This window comes from Acanthisitta chloris, unplaced genomic scaffold (assembly GCF_000695815.1).
Source record: "Acanthisitta chloris isolate BGI_N310 unplaced genomic scaffold, ASM69581v1 scaffold7252, whole genome shotgun sequence".
In the NCBI taxonomy this organism is placed as follows: Eukaryota; Metazoa; Chordata; class Aves; order Passeriformes; family Acanthisittidae; genus Acanthisitta; species Acanthisitta chloris.
The window spans coordinates 84,784-100,846 of NW_008661124.1; the positions used below are offsets into that span (position 1 = coordinate 84,784).

Below are 16,063 nucleotides of genomic sequence, written 5' to 3' on the forward strand. Positions count from 1 at the left end.
TGTCTTCGGGAAGCAGTGAATTAATTCCTTGTTTTGCTTTGCTTGTGTGTGCAGCTTTAGCTTTGTCTATTAAACTGTCTTTATCTCAACCCATGAGTTTTTGTAGCTTTTATCCTTCTAATTCACTCCTCCATCCCATTGGTGCGGGAGTGAGTGAGAGGCTGTGTGGTTCTTGGCTGTTGCTGGGGTTAAACCACAACATGCTGTAATCAATGCTGGTCAATACAAACCACTGCTGTGTCAGTAATTGGACACTGAAATAAATAAAATATTCTGTTCATGCTGATAAATTCACTGCTCTGCTTCAAGTGAGGTTTTTGCTAGTAGAAATCAGATGTTGGATTTACTTTCTTGTTTGTTTTCTTCATCAGGTGATCATGATGAAGGTGAAAATCTTCTCTATGACATTCCTGGAAGACAAGAAGAGGGAGAAGAAGACTCAATGAACAGCGATGCTCTGTCCAATGTTTTTGGACCTTTAAGCCCAAATAGGAAAAGGTGCTCCCTCCTATATCTTACCTAACATCCCCCAAAACACCTTTTTCAACATTCTCAGGAATAGATCGCCCTAGGACAATGCGTCTGCTGACAGAAAATCCATTTGCTGACAGCAGTGATCCCTTCACTTCTGCTCTCCCACATGATGGAGTGGGATGTACCTGTCAGCAAAATATTGTCAGCTCAATGAAATCACCAGATGCTATCTACTCCAGGGAGAGACTGAAATGGTTCCTGAGAGTGCCTCAACTGTGCTAATGAACTCTGCTAAAGAAAATGAGCTAAAGGGAGCAGCAATGTCTATAGCAAAGAGCTTGTGTAGTAGTTTTGTTTCATACAGAGGAAGAATGGGTTTGATGGGATCAACAAGTGAAAAAATTCCCATTCATAGCAGGTAGTTGCACTGGTTTGTGTGGATGCAAAACATTTCTGTATTAATGAGTATATGAGAAAGACAGAGATGGTCTCTGCTAATGAAATCAAGCCTAACAGTTTACAACAAAGCTGTCTGCCATAAACAATGCTTGCTTGGTGTCCACCAGGCTTTCCAATGTGGGTCCAAGTACCAGCTCTTGCCTAGAGATGCCTAATGACCTGTTTTATCATTTGAACAGGGCAAAGCTGGTGACCAGAATTCATGAAGAGGAGATGAAATCCCAGAACTACCAGGTGAGCAGGGGCTGATGGACCTCATGTGCCTGTGAATTCCCCAGACAGGCTGGACCAGAGCCTAGGAGTGTGCATGGTGTCCTTGTGCCCCACAGATTGCCATCACCATCATTGAGGCCAGGCAGCTGGTGGGTGAGAACATTGATCCTGTGGTGATCATCGAGATAGGTGATGAGAAGAAGCAAACTACAGTAAAGGAAGGCACAAATGCCCCTTTCTACAATGAGGTAGGTGCTTTCCCTTAAAGAAGACACTTTCTTCAGTGGCTCTGGGTAGACTCTAGCTTTTGGTAGCTCAAGAGGGGATGAATTAACTTGGTAGCACACGTCTGAGCAAGGAAGTCTGTCCAGGCCAAGCATGAACAGTAGCTTCCTTGGGTTTAGCTCTGTTTACTCTTCTCAAGCTCTGTCCATCCTGTTCTCCACTGTCTTCATCACATTCTGCTCTATTCCCACTGCTGCTGCAGTTTTTCAAATTATCCATTTTGGAGCTTTGGAGCTTTGTCTCTAGTGCCTTCCCCCCCTCCCCACTTTTCTACTGTTTCACTGTTTCAGCCTTTCCTTGATGTATGTTTGTTCCAGTTAGTGACAAATGAGATCGAAACAACCCCCAAAACCAACAGGTCCTTTGGGTTTCCTCCCTTTTGACAGTCCTTTTGACTGTCCCTTTTGAGAATACCTTCTGAGGTGGACCAAGGCCCATAGGTATTTGTAAAGCATGGTGTTATGCAGCCATGCAAGGAAGAGAGTAGAAAACAGGTCTGGGCCATGGCAGACACAAGCCAGGTGCAACGAAGGGTTTTGCTACATCCACCACTGCCTCCCCAGCACCCACAGTGCCTCACTGGGGCTGTGTAGTAACCCAAAACACTAAACCATGCTGCTGACAATGCTGGCTACCCGCACAAGGATGACTCTGATCTGCTCTTCCCTTTTTCCACAGTACTTTGTGTTTGATTTTGCTGGACCACAGGTGTTGCTATTTGACAAAATAATCAACATCTCTGTAAGTACCTGGAAAATCTTAGCAGAGTAAGTAAAGGGCATTGATGTTTTTGTCACTTTGCCTCTAAATGATTCTTAATGTAATTAAAAAGAGAAATTATTTTAGGTACCAAGAGTGCTATAAAGTCAGCATGAAGTATAGGAAAGAGAAAGAATAGGAGAGAGGAAAAGGAGGAGAGGCAGCTGGCAGTGATTTGAAGGAACATAACCCTTAAGGAAGATTTAGTCTGTTTGTGCAGGAACACTCATTGCTGGCTTGGCAATCTGCATGTAAAAGAAAATTCAGCTTAGTTCACTCTTCTCAGCACTGTCTTCTTTCCTCCAATTTTCAATATGCCACTTGATTCAAATGACTGAGTTGAAACTTCTGGATTATCTTGGTCCCTCAGATACAACTTTTTCTAACTAAACTAAACTAAACTAAACTGAACTAAACTAAACTAATCCAGATGCTTTATCCTCAGCACTGGCTCTCAGGCTGTCTGGGGGTGTCAGTGGCTGGTTGCTATTAGCATGGGTGTGGGTTCCAAGTGCTCAGTGCTGCTCTCGCTGCTCACTGCAAATAAAGTCCTAGTGAAGCTATGGGGGGACCTTATTGCTCTCTACAATTACCTGAAAGGAGGTTATAGACTGGTGGGGATCTGTCTCTTCACCTAAGTAACAAGTGACAGGACAAGAGGAAATGGCCTCAAATTTGCCAGGGGAGGTTTAGATTAGATATTAGGAAAGATTTCTTCACTGAAAGGGTAGACAGGCATTGGAATAGGCTGTCTGGTGAAGTGGTGGAGTCACCACCCATGGAGATATTTAAAAGACAGGTAGATGTAACACTTGGGGACATGGTTTAGAGGTGGATTTGGCAATGCAGGGTTAATGGCTGGGCTCGATGATCTTAAAGGACTTTTCCAACCCTAATAATTCTATGATTCTGTGACTTATCAGAGCAGTCCTGATGGAAGACATACGTGCTCTTGGACTTGGGGCATTAGATAATGATGTGCAGTTTGGAAGGCAAAGTATATGGAGCCTGCTGGTTATCTTGTCTGAGACTCATCACCACACTTAGCAAAGCTGCTAAGGAATTAAAGATCTCATGAGACTCTGAACAGTGCTGTATTTGTATTGTTTAGAAATATCACAAGCTGTGCCCTTCATGAACTGTTTTTTGCCAAAAGTCCACCCACTTTGCCAGAGATTTCTCTGGCATATATACAGTGAATTGTTGCCCCCGGAAAGGTTCTTTTTCTCTGAAGTGCTTTGTCCATTTCAAAAAGGTACACCTAGAAAGTGTCCGTGCTGGTCACACTTGAGAGAGACAAGCACCGGTCAGGAGCTATGGGACACATCTTAGATATGTTTACTCTCTATTCATTTTTCTGATCTGCTAATTATGTGACTTTTCCCAGCTACAGGAATAAAAAGTGTTCATTTACCCATGGACATCTCAACTAGGTTTTCAATGCTGGTAGCAAACTTGCACTCTGAATCCAAAGGTTCAGTTCAAATCCACTATATCACATTCACAGCTCAAATATATGAAGTTCATAGCTACATAGGATATCTGCAGATCTGATCTCTTATCTCTGAGAATGGAATTTACTACAGGTTGACAGTGGCCCATGTTTTGCATGGGAGTAGGTATCACCTCACTGCAATGACTTATATCACAGTGTATGAACTCACACATATGTGTTTCTGACATGGTTAGTATCTGCACAGCACCAAGGCATCAACTCCTGTGTGCTGCTGGCTGCTGGGGAAAGTATAGTTATTTTTCTCCAAGATATGTCCAATCTTTCCAATCTCACATTCTTTTGATAAAGATTCCATATATCCAGTGGTGGAGGTGACAGTGCCAGCTGAGTGTGTTGGGGTGTGAGAAAATGTGTCACCATTACCTGCTATATATCTGGGTAGTTTCATCAGGTGCAGCAAACGTATTTGATCTATAGCTGATGAAGGTGCAACACTAAGAAATTAAAGATCTTCTAGATAAAAATGACTTTAAAAAAACCCCCACAAACAACAACAAACTCATGCAGTGCAGTGCTCTTGTATGCTACTGAAAACAGAGGTTCATTACCTTGCCACATAGAATGCAGTCTGTCAGGGGAATAGAAACAAAGAGAGGAAATAATACGTGTGCTGGGAGTGAAGGATACCCTTAAGGATGAAAAGTTACACATCAGTTGCTTAGTATGAATCTCACTTAAGGAGAAACACAGATTACCAGCCTCCATTACCAGCACCATTCATGCACCAAAGTTACTTAATCTGTGTAAATGAATTTATCTGCATATGGAAGCTCAAGGAAAACAAAAAAATTAGTACTCTTGTCTACTAGTTGATAAGTAGTCTATCTGTATTCAAACACTGCATTTGAGAAGAAAATGAGACTTTCGATTTATCAGCACTTGCTAATTAATAGAATTTTTTCTTCATTATTATCTTCCTGTGCATTCCAGCAAACTTGTAGTAAATAGCAAAACTGAGGTGCCCCTTTTGTGCTAAACCTGTATGTCCAGTACTGAAATACTCCTCAGTTTAACACTGTGTGTGCTTGTCCTCACTTAGAAAATCCGAAGAAAATCCCTCAGTCATCTATAGAGTCAACCAAGTGTGGAAAGACACAAACCTTTAATTCAATACAGTGTGGCTGTGATGCTTCCTTGAAGAGAAGAGGTGTTTGCTATAAGCTTCATGCTCACCTGCTTTGCTACATTAGGAAAAAGATGCTTGGGAAAAAAGTGCCAGGAAAGATGCAGAGCATTTGAAAGAAGCAGTGAGTTATTTCCTCAGCAGTTAAAAGCAACATGTACTGCAGGGAGTGGAAACCCCTATAATTTCAAAGGGAACAGGGACATTTACTCAAGGGCACCACAATTCACACAGCAAACCTCAAGTACAGAGAACTGAGGTTTACATGCTTCATGTTTATTGCTCTCTGAATGTGCTGGCATGGAGAGGAAATAAGCAAAGAGCAATGAGACAACATCACCTTGGACTCACCACATATCCCACTCTTGTTTCTGAGTCTTACAGAAGCTCCCTTTCTTTTTTTTTTTTTTCTTTCATTCTACAGAAAGGCTACAGCCTTCTTACCCTTTTAAGTTATCCTAGTTGGATCAGTTAATTTGGGCAGATGACTATTTCCATGAGATTCCTCCAAAGCTGTAATTTTGCCTGGCTTCAGGATGAAACCCAATAGTTTTCATGGCTTCTTTCACACCCCTGTGTGTCCTAGTCCAACCTCATAGGAGGGAGGGTTCGGTGCAGCATCAGGCACTGAGCAAAAGCAGTACCAGTGCATTGGCTTCACACTGGCTCCTCTCCCACATGAGGGTTGCTTAATTTTTAAGGTTTAATAGTAGAGTGAAATAAAACTGCTCCTTTGTCCACTCTTGATTTTTCAGACCTAGAAACTCTTTCCAGGTTGAAGTAAGGAATCACCAAGGACAACTGAGTGTGTTCCCTAAATCTCAGGGGCACAGTGACCCCAGGCCCATAACAGGGAATGACATTATATTATACTAGAAACCTCCTAAATTTTCTGGTGAATTTTGATGAAGGCATCAGTGATCTTTCCTTTGAAATGTATGTCTCCTACTCTTGAAAAGTGTACAAAATAAAATCACATGACAAATCCAATGCAAAATCACAGAAGCCTTGTGTCCCTATCTTGGATGTGTAGGGTATGATGCCTTCCAGATTTCTGAAATGCAGTCCAAGTCTTGGTTATTTTCAACATTTAGATTTAGCTTCTGTGGACTTGAATCCCATGGGCTTAGTTTGCAATTTGGCCAAGGTGTTCCAGAAAATTCAGCCTAACTTCAGAGGCTTTTTACAATCAAGAAATAAGTTTCAGCCTTCTAAGCTATTCTGAAACCAGGTGAGATACATTTTTTGAGAAATACAGTTCTAGAGCACATCTTCCCTCAGAAGATGTTGCCAGCACTGCCTTGTCTGTAAAGTGAACCACATGCAAGTATCTGAAAACCAGACATGGAAATACATAGATCCCAGAATGATGGCAATTGAAAATTATTAATTAAATTTGAATTGAATTAAATTATATTCATTACTTGGCAGGAAGAATAAGGATACAGACTCACTGGGGCCTGCTTGCCATCTCATTTACATCTATATCAGTTCTCTGGTTTCATTAATATAGTGGGAGGTAAATCCCTTGGTTTATGTGCATGTCAAATTGTTGCAAAGAAACACTTCAATTCTTTCTCCTCTGAGTGTACTCAATGCTTATGACAATTCAGCTATTGCACAGAAAGTGATGTGATTTCTGCAGCCTATTATGAAACCAGTTATACCCCATGTGTTTATATTCATTATGATTAATTTAAAACTGCCCGGATAAGTAATATAACTGTATCTGCTCTGAAGACACATCCATCTAATTTCCATTCTATATAGTCCTGGGACCTGGGATGAACCTGTGTGATTCTGCTCAGATACAACTATATTGTTTTCTAAATTGGCACAATATTGGTTAAAGAACAGAATTCAAGTGCTTCCTGTATCTGCTTTGGCTATGTCCTCCCCAGTTTTGGGTGGTGCTGGATGTTGCTGCTTATTACCCCTGAACCACCAGTGATCTGTTTTCGGATTGCTCTTTCATATGCTGACTGGGAAGAGACATAGTGACATTCTTTAACCAGCTTTTTTCTAACAGGTTATGCACAACAAACTGATTGGGAGTGTCCTGATAGGCTCCTTTAAAGTAGACCTGGGGACAGTGTACAGTCAGCCAGGTGAGTGGTGCATTTTCTTCCCTTTTTTTCTGTTAAATGAGATGTGAGGCAGGGAAGGAGAGGAGAGGAAGGCATGCTGCTCTTCTTTAGGTAGCCAGAGTGAGCAGCTGAATGTTCCACAAAACCCAACTGCACTCATTTGTTACAGAGCATCCAAAACTTTGCTATATGTGTTGGGATAGAAGGAGGGAGGGAGGGAGAGTGGGATGGAAGGAATGTTGAGGAGAGCATGAGGAAAGAGGAGGATCAGACCATAATGGGAGAGAGAAGAAGATGACAAAAAGGTGCCCATGGGTCCACTTGACCTGTCATCTTCAGAGTTGTCCAGTGCTTTCTGAAATTTGAAGCCAAGAGAAGATTACCTACCCCTTACTTGATGTGTTTTTACAACCATCCACAAAACACGTACCTTTCTCTCTTCCACAATTACTCAAGGATCTTGTCTCTTCTTGGCCTTTGGGAATGACTATATTTAGGCCACTTGCTGTAGATGTCACAGTTATGGCAAAAGTGTCAAGTCATTCAGGCCACCCTCTCTTCAGGGCTCCTGCAAGAGTCACTAGAGAGAAATGGCCTATCTGGAGTGTGTACATCTGTACTACACCTGTACTCAGACTGTGTTAGTCTCTGAATTCTGTCCTGTATCTCCTGCTCACACGAACAGGAAGGTGGTGTCTGAGGGCTGGTCTTGAGTTCATATCCCTGTGCACTGTGGTCTCTCCTTCCCACTGCTTTACACAGCAAAGGTGATGTCTGAGGGCTTAATGTAAGATTTAGGACCTTGTTCAAGTGGGTTGTTGAAACAGGGCTGCAGCAAGGGCTGTTGTGGGTGAATTGTCTTATGCATTTTCTCCCTAGAAAGGTGAAGCTGAGCCTGCTTCTGGCTACTTCTTCTTCCTCTGATGTCTGTCCACCCTTCTTCCTCCCTTTCTCAGCTGACTGCCAGTGTTACACCTGGCCACAACTCCCAGAAAGGGTTTTACAGCCACAGAGTTCTGAGATCTTCAGACAGTTCTCATCAGAGTTGGCCTTTCCTCATAAAGCCTCAGCCTTAATTCAGCTGCTGAAACCTCACCCAACTTTTCACTGGTCTTTAGTCACTGATCTCAGTAACCATTGATGAAAATGAACTTGCTCCTGATGAGCTCTGGATCAATCCTTTGTTTGCTTTTTTTTTTAGTCACACAATGTTTTGGACCCTTTAGAAGTGTCTGGTAAACAAGTGTACTTCAGCACAATGCTGAAAGCACAAACATTTGCTGTGCCCTTTCTGGGATTGGAGAGGAAAATATTTGCATTTTTTGCATCCTCTATTTGAGTGTTTAAGTTTGTCCTTCTTACAGGTCATCAGTTTTGTGACAAGTGGGCACTTCTCACAGACCCGGCTGACATTAGGACAGGAGCCAAGGGATACCTCAAGTGTGACATCAGTGTGACTGGGAAAGGTGATGCAATACAAGCTACGCAGAAAACAGCTGATACTGAGGAGCAGATTGAAAAGTACTGCAACAGGGTTTTTGAATTTTTATTGCTTTCTTCTTTTCTAAGTACCTCAATAGTTCTCTGCCCTCCTTTCAGTCTATTCCTTGTTAACTCAGGGTAAATAGTAGGATAGCACTGTACACCTGGCTGTACTGATGTGCTCAAAAAGAGTTTTTACAATTCTCTCAAATAAATTGAAGGGCATGTTAGGGTCACTTCTCTGCAGCTGACAGTACTGACCAAGTCCTGTGGCTAAATTCCAAATTATCCCTGACAGAAGGTTCATTGATCTGAAACCAATTAAAGATTTATTAAAGCAGTGAAACAAGAAGGAAAAAAATATGAGGAAAAGCCATTGCTTCTCTCCTATCAGATGTGTGTGCATGGATATTTCCCATATCCTTAGATAAACTCAAGTACACTATCATGCTCTTTGTAAAATACAGAAGTTCAAGGTGGTAAATACACTACCAGCATACTTTAAATTTTACAGGAAAACTGTTTCTGGTCAGTGCTGACATACTGGACCAGGTCTATGGAGAGTCACCAAGATGATGGAGGGCTGGAGAACATGGAGAAGGTGGTGGGTGTTGGTTTCTTGAGCCTTAGGAAGAGCAGGCTAAGGGGTATCCTGTCTGAAGGGAGCAGAGACAGGCTGTTTTCAGATGAATACAGTAGAAGAGTAAGAGACTTTGGATGCAGGTTAGAAAAAGGGAATTTCAGAGCAGATTTTTTTTACCATGAGGATGGTCAAGTGTAACAAGGGCCCACAGAGAGTGGGAAATCTCTGTCCTTGTAGATATTCAGAATTTACTGGACAAGATCCTGAGCAACCTGATCTGACTAGGCCTGATTCTGTATCACATAGACAAGTTTGCTGAGTAATGCTATATCATTTTCTCTCAGTTACCAGAATGTATTTTTTTTGTTTAGGTGCAGAAGCAAATTAATACACCTTTTTGTGTCTTCTCAGGGTGTATGTTAACTTGAGGTGACAATACTGTTGGAAAAAATATCACTTCATTGTCCAAGTTTTCAATTTTAAGAAACCAATTTCTTTTTTCTTTCAGGAACCTCTTGATCCCCAAAGGCTTTCCATCTGAAAGGCCATGGGCCAGATTTTATGTGAGAATTTACAAAGCAGAAGGACTTCCAAAGATGAACTCTAGCATCATGGCCAATGTCACCAAAGCATTCATAGGTGACAGTAAAGACCTTGTGGATCCCTATGTGGTGGTGATGTTTGCAGGTCAAATGGTAATTGGAATCCTCTTGATCACAAAAGTAGGCTTTCTTTCCTATTAGCTGTGCTACAGGCAGGTGATTATGCTGATGTCCTTTAACTTAGAGTCACATAAATTAAGTAAAACACATATTTCTGTCACAATTTTTTCAGCTCTTAAATTATGTAGGAATAAAGTGACGGAAACACTTAATACCATCAGATCTAATATCAGCCTCACAGCAGTAGGTTAGAGGCAGGCAGCAGGAGGGGAAAGAGAATTCCATAGCACTGTCACTAAAACACCAAGTTACAAGACAAGATTTACTCAGCGTGGTGTTAGGTAAGTGCTGTGTTCTGGTCTCCCTAGTGTGAAATATGAAAGCATGGCTGAAATCAGTAAAGATGGTTCAACCTGGATTTTAGGGCTGTGTATTGATTTCTAAATTACTCTGATGAAATTCAGGACCCTCGCAGCTTTCCTGTGGCTAGAATAAGCACTTTAGCAGACTGTCTAACTGTTGCCTGGCTTCACTGCTCCCAGAGCAAATTCAGCATCAAACATGGTGCAACAGATTACTGCTGAGAGGGGCTTCTGGCTTTGGTGGAAGAGGAGTGTAGAGGAGGTCCAGGGGTCTGGTTCCTCTGGGATACACCATGAAACACTGTCAGGGAGCTTGTCTTGATTATTGGTGTGAATAAAGAAAGAATCAAACTGGAAATGTTTTTAAGCCAGAAAAGCTTTCTGTCTGCAAAGAAGCCTTAGGGACAACTCCAGTTAGTCCTTTCCAGATGTTTGAAGCATGAGAATGAGGTCCTTGGTGCTAATTTCATGTTTTGTTGTGAATCCAAACTGCAGAGTATTACTTTTTAAACTAGTGTGGGTTGAAAGGTTAAAACAGTCAAATGCATGCAGCACCTTCAGATTCAATAGGGGGCTGAAGAAGACATACAAATAGGTCACTGATATGAGTTTACACACAGGTGTGTAAAATATGGTCTTAGAGGTAGCATTGGTGGGTTTCCTGGCTTGGTTCTCCTCACCAAGTGTGAAAGTCCTTCCACAACTAGTGACTGCACAGACTGTGATATAGTCCTGCCATCTCCTTCAGATTAGGAGGAATAGCTCTGGAGCCTACACCACTAACACACAGGCATGTACCCAGAATGCAAGCCACAGTAATCGTATTTTATGCTAGATAAATTGGCTCATTTAAGGTAATTCCATTGGTACATGCAGCCTGGCAGCTGTAATGAATTTAATCTTTTATGAGACAAACTGTGCTGCATTACCATTACCCAGATATTTCAAAAGCCATTTGAAGACATGCAGCTTGTAGCAGAAATGCCAAAGTCTGGTTTTACAGGTACATTTTGTGTATGAGGGCCCTGAAGAGTTAGAATTAGACTCTGTGCAAGTGAGAATTCTTTAGCCATAATGTGGTCTTTTATTAGACATGGAGAGAAAAATAAATGAGCTAATAGAAAAGCCAAAGTAATTTCAAGATTATTGTGCTTTAAAAATGACCAGAGAGATGTTGCTAAGTACAATTTGTGCTATACTCATTGCCATGCTCCAGAGTTAGACTCCTCTGGGGTTAAGTTTGCTGGACTTTCATTTCAGGGCCGGACAACAGTGCAAAAGAACTGTGCAGACCCAGTATGGCATGAACAGATTATCTTCAAGGAAATGTTCCCTCCACTCTGTCGAAGAGTTAAAATCCAGGTCTGGGATGAAGGCAGCGTGAACGATGTGGCTTTAGCCACTCACTTCATCGATTTGAAGAAAATATCAAACGAACAAGATGGTGACAAAGGTAAAGGGGAAAATGTCTGTTACAATATATGCCCCTAAGGTAAATTCTACTTGCATGGGATCTGGGCACTGGCTAATCCCATTTTTGGAGTGACTAGAGTTCAAGTGTCCTTCTGTTGCTTATTTTGAATTTAGATTACACTGTGCTTGGTGTATGGTGGTCTGCCACTGTCTTGTTAAAGGACTGCTGGTACCTTTTTTGTGACTGCAGCAATAGTCTGCTCTAGTCCACTAGGGATGACCAATGAATGTTTATAGTTCATGTGAGTTTCTGTCAGGCAATGAAGGCACAAACTGAAAATCACAAGCAGATTAGGCTTGTTGTTTTGATCTACCCAGGAAGAGCAGTGTTTATGTAAGGCTCAGCTGGGTGCTGTTACAACCCAAGGAGGAACCATGGACTAGTGTGTTGTCCTCACCTGTGTGAGGTGAGGCTCACTGTCTGGAATCTCTTCACTGTTGTTTAAGTCTACATATATAGCCTTATTTATGTTGTGTGATCTATGTGTGGAACATGGTCACTTATCACAGCTCAGCAAAGGCACAGTAACTCCTTAAACCTGCCAATTCAAATGTGCATCTGAGTCCTTAATCAGAAAATAAAAGAAAAAATTGTATAATCTGAGTAGTGACATGGACTTGGAAACAGTTTGAACAAAAAGAGAAAGCCACCATTCCTCTCCCACCATATTCCAGCCCACAGCTGATGGGAGCAAGCTCTTTTCTTCAAGGGATGCAATAGACCTTCTACCCCAGCACATATGGTACAAACACCTTCTGAGAATGAGCTCCAGCAGAGTCCCAGTTGGGTACTGGCAGATGTCCAGGGTCCGGGTTTGGCAATTGGTGTGCAAGAAGCAAGATTTCTTGGAGCAGACAGTGAGGAGCACATGCTTACACCTAACAGAAGTGCCATAAAAGGTACTTTATCTCCAGGGTTTTTGCCTACCTTTGGGCCTGCCTGGATCAATCTCTATGGCTCACCCAGGAACCACAGCCTCATGGATGATCACCAGGAGCTTAACGAAGGTTTTGGAGAAGGGGTCTCCTTCAGAGGACGTCTCTTCATTGAGATTGCTGTGGAGATACTTTCAGGAGGAACCCGTGAGTTGAAGTTTTCAAGTATTATCAAGGATATCAAATTGCCATCTAAAGACAAAGACTTCAAAACACCCAAAGGAAAAGACAAAACTGAGAAAGCAGGAGAGGATCGAAGGTCAGCTTTGCCTTCCAATAAGATGAACTCAACTGAAGTGGAAGTTGAGCCATTTGATGTACCTTTAGAGGTCAGTACGATATTACGAGACTGGTTGTCATATGCCCCTAAACCACCAAGGATGGCACTGGTTTGTGTGCTTGGTTTCAGGCCATATAATACTGCTTTTTGTGCTCCCTACAGTTTTTCCATTCCTACATAGTCCTGGGACCTTCCCACAATAATACAGCACAAATGGAGCATTAATGCCTGTGCCCTGGCATCTCCAGCATGAGTGCTAGCTGGAGAAGTTCAAGGAGTATGTTAGCAGAGAAATGGCATGGGTAATTGCAAGCCAGTCATGTGCACTTGTGCTCTGGTGTTGCTTTATATACTTACATAGTTATAAATTGCCACTGCCCTTCGGTTCTACTCTGAAGACTGTGATAGAGGTGTCATTAGAAGACATTTATTTCCATTTACATTTTTTTTATGTGAAAGAAATCCATTATTGTGAGCAATTCAAACACTGTTGTCTTAGGTGCTAGCTAAATACTCCAAGTAAAGTAAAAAAACCCCTGCTGTAACACCAGCAAATATCACTAGTCTTAATAAGGATTTATTTCTGGCTATTGTGCCTCAATTTCAAATACAGAATGAGTAAAAGGTAACAACATGATACAATGATGCTTGATATTCTTTTGGTTTTGACATTCAGCAATATTCCATGCTACAGCAGACACAGTAATTGTATTGCAGCTCTCTGAAAGGAAATGCAAGAACTAGACATTACAAATAATGCAAAAAATGCCTCACAGAACCTCCGAGACAACAGAAGGAAATTATCCAGCCCCACAGCAAAACTTTATTGACCTATTCCAGCAGCAAGAAGATTTAAACATTTGCAGTTTGTTTTCTTTATAATGGGAGATAGATGTGTGCCTTGTAGTCTCTGAACCTTGGCTTTATCAGGCACCCTATGCTCTGGGTTTCATGCTGGAAATAATCAAGGGGTAGAGAAGCTGAAGTTACTCTGGAGCTGCAATCTCTCTGTGGCATTGGCTCTGATACATGATGCTACTAATCCTTTCACTGAGGACCAGCACCCTTTAGTGTGGTTAGTAGAGGTTTTTCAAAATGAAGAGATCGTGGGCTGTATCAAAAGCTGTTTCTGCTTTGCAAAAGTCAGGGAAACAAATATTCATATTCAACTGATGTTTTATTCATTGCCTTACTCTGTTGCAGAAGAAGCTAGTGCCGATCTTGTCTAATGGGCTTCAGTTTGCTGGTGTCCATGTTGTGAAATGAGTAGGGTTTGCATGGGAAAGATCATGGCAGTCAGGGTGTAAGTTTGGAGAGAACTCAAACCATAAAATATATCTCTTTTCAGCTTAGTTTTGGTTTGAGGTTAATAGCTTTTTTTGTTTCTGACTGAAGAGCATCAGAGGTGTTAGCTGGCCTTTCTTGAGTGAGAGTCTGTGCCAGGAGCAAGTTGATGCTGTGTTTCCAATAGACATAAACAGAGCCTAGCAGAGCCTTAAAACTCCACAAAAGGTCATTATACTTTTCAGGGTGTGCTACTATGCTGAGACCCTTTGGTTTCTGTGCTTCCAAATTCTGTCAAAAGCTGAAAACAAGATTAGTGGGTTACTGGTTTATGTCCTGTGATGCCAGGGAAGGCAAAGAATGGAGAACTGAACTGCCCTAAGCTGAGACTCCACCTTTGGGCCTGTGGTTTAAAACACAGCAGGATGAAAACCCCATGATGGACTGCTTTGTTTCATTGGCTTTAGCACAAGGCTGCGTCTAAGTGTGGACACCAGAAATTTTTGTGTCTTATTGTGTCACTTGGATCTTAATGTCAAAGTCTTGACTTTGAGGAAAGTCAAAGTCTTGATAGTACAAATGTATGGGCAGTAGGTTAAGGTCATCCTGGGGAAAGCAGAACTGGGTGAGCAGTCCCAGCCTGGATGCATTATGGTGGCAGCATTTACTATTGCAATGGAAAAGAAGACTACTGCCACAGTCACTGGGAACTGACTTATATCGGGATGGGGATATTCTGTTGCTGTTGTGCTAAAACTGCCCTTAAACTGCCATAGATGTATAGTCTGAATGATGGTATAAGAGTATGTGAAGATGCTGAAATCGTTTAATAGCAACTACTGGTGAGGCAGAGTATGAAGTGAGAGGTAATGACTTTTACATAACCAATCATATAACTGGACAATATTGACAAGATCAAAGTCGCACAGACATATCAATTTCTCAGAGAAGAGCTATTACTTCTTCCTAAAAAATGTGCCTCACTCTCCACCTCAGATTGATAGATCTGTGGCAGTAACACAACTGCTAGAGACCTATGAAGACTTTTTTGTGCTGTTAAAAAGACTAGAAGGTAAAATTGTCAAATTTTTCCTCCTTCTTCTCCAATAGGTCTATGAAGAGAAATATGAGGAATTCCTCCTCTTTGGGACATTTTTTGAAGCCACAATGATTGATAGGAAGGTTGGGGACAAGCCAATAACCTTTGAGGTTTCTGTTGGTAAGTGTGTTAAGCTCATATCCAAAGCAGAGAGGGAGACTCAGGAGAAGGGGGATGATAGGTGTTACTGACAGCTGTGTCTCAGGGCTCAGGAATCAGCTTCAGAGTAGAGATTACACTTTAATTAAACTCTGATCATCACTTCTCTGGATAACAGTCAAGCTGGGCATACTGGTGTCTAGATCTCTCTACTCCCAGCTACCCTGTATTAATACAAATCCTCTCACCCACTATATACAGCAATTTAACCAGTATTTAACCTTCTAATCTCTTCAGAGACCAAGCTCAGAAAATTTGCTTCAGGACGGAGTTCATTCTGTGGTGTCCATTGCAGTTAGTCCCTAGCTATGAGGGAGCCCCTCTGTGGGGAGGATCCATGTGGATTGCCACATGGTCTTCATGGTCTTTGCTAACCCCATTGAGCTACGTGTGGATCTGTGATTGTGGCATTGGAGTGATGATGCCAAGTCTCAAAATGCATGCATCAGCTTGTCCTAAGATTCTCCTCCTAAGTCCCATTCTCTTCCAGTGTAAAGTAGGACTGTACTGCATGAGGAAAATCCTCATGGTGGAGCTGAATTGTCCCTGGGAGCAGACTAAAGAGACAATAAAGACATTTTCATGAACACTGAGCAGAGATTTTCAGAGCAGAAGAAATTTCATTTAAGAGAGAATATTCAATTGGTCTCATTTTGCTTGCAGTGGTTTGATTATCTCTATATTAGACCCACCAAGAGTCCAAGTGGACAGTAGCACCCTGGCACTTTCTGTCTTTGTGCTTGTGTATATGCCTGTGCTCAACTCTAAGGCTGTGTGTGCAGGGAGAAATGGCAGTGACAAACAGAGCAATCAATGAGTGATACTGA

At 41.9% G+C, this 16,063-nt stretch overlaps 1 protein-coding gene across 1 annotated transcript in view; it reads left to right on the top strand.

Moving 5' to 3' along the window:
• Nucleotides 1–16,063, top strand: part of FER1L6 (fer-1-like family member 6) — a gene marked incomplete at its 3' end in the record, with an annotated part of 31,532 nt that overhangs the window by 3,614 nt on the left and 11,855 nt on the right. The window contains exons 2-11 of the mRNA XM_009070116.1: nt 372–498; nt 1,113–1,167; nt 1,263–1,394; nt 2,110–2,172; nt 6,859–6,937; nt 8,281–8,437; nt 9,490–9,676; nt 11,266–11,458; nt 12,394–12,743; nt 15,089–15,197. Coding sequence (XP_009068364.1) covers nt 372–498; nt 1,113–1,167; nt 1,263–1,394; nt 2,110–2,172; nt 6,859–6,937; nt 8,281–8,437; nt 9,490–9,676; nt 11,266–11,458; nt 12,394–12,743; nt 15,089–15,197 — 1,452 coding nt within the window. The remainder of the gene's footprint in view (nt 1–371; nt 499–1,112; nt 1,168–1,262; nt 1,395–2,109; nt 2,173–6,858; nt 6,938–8,280; nt 8,438–9,489; nt 9,677–11,265; nt 11,459–12,393; nt 12,744–15,088; nt 15,198–16,063) is intronic.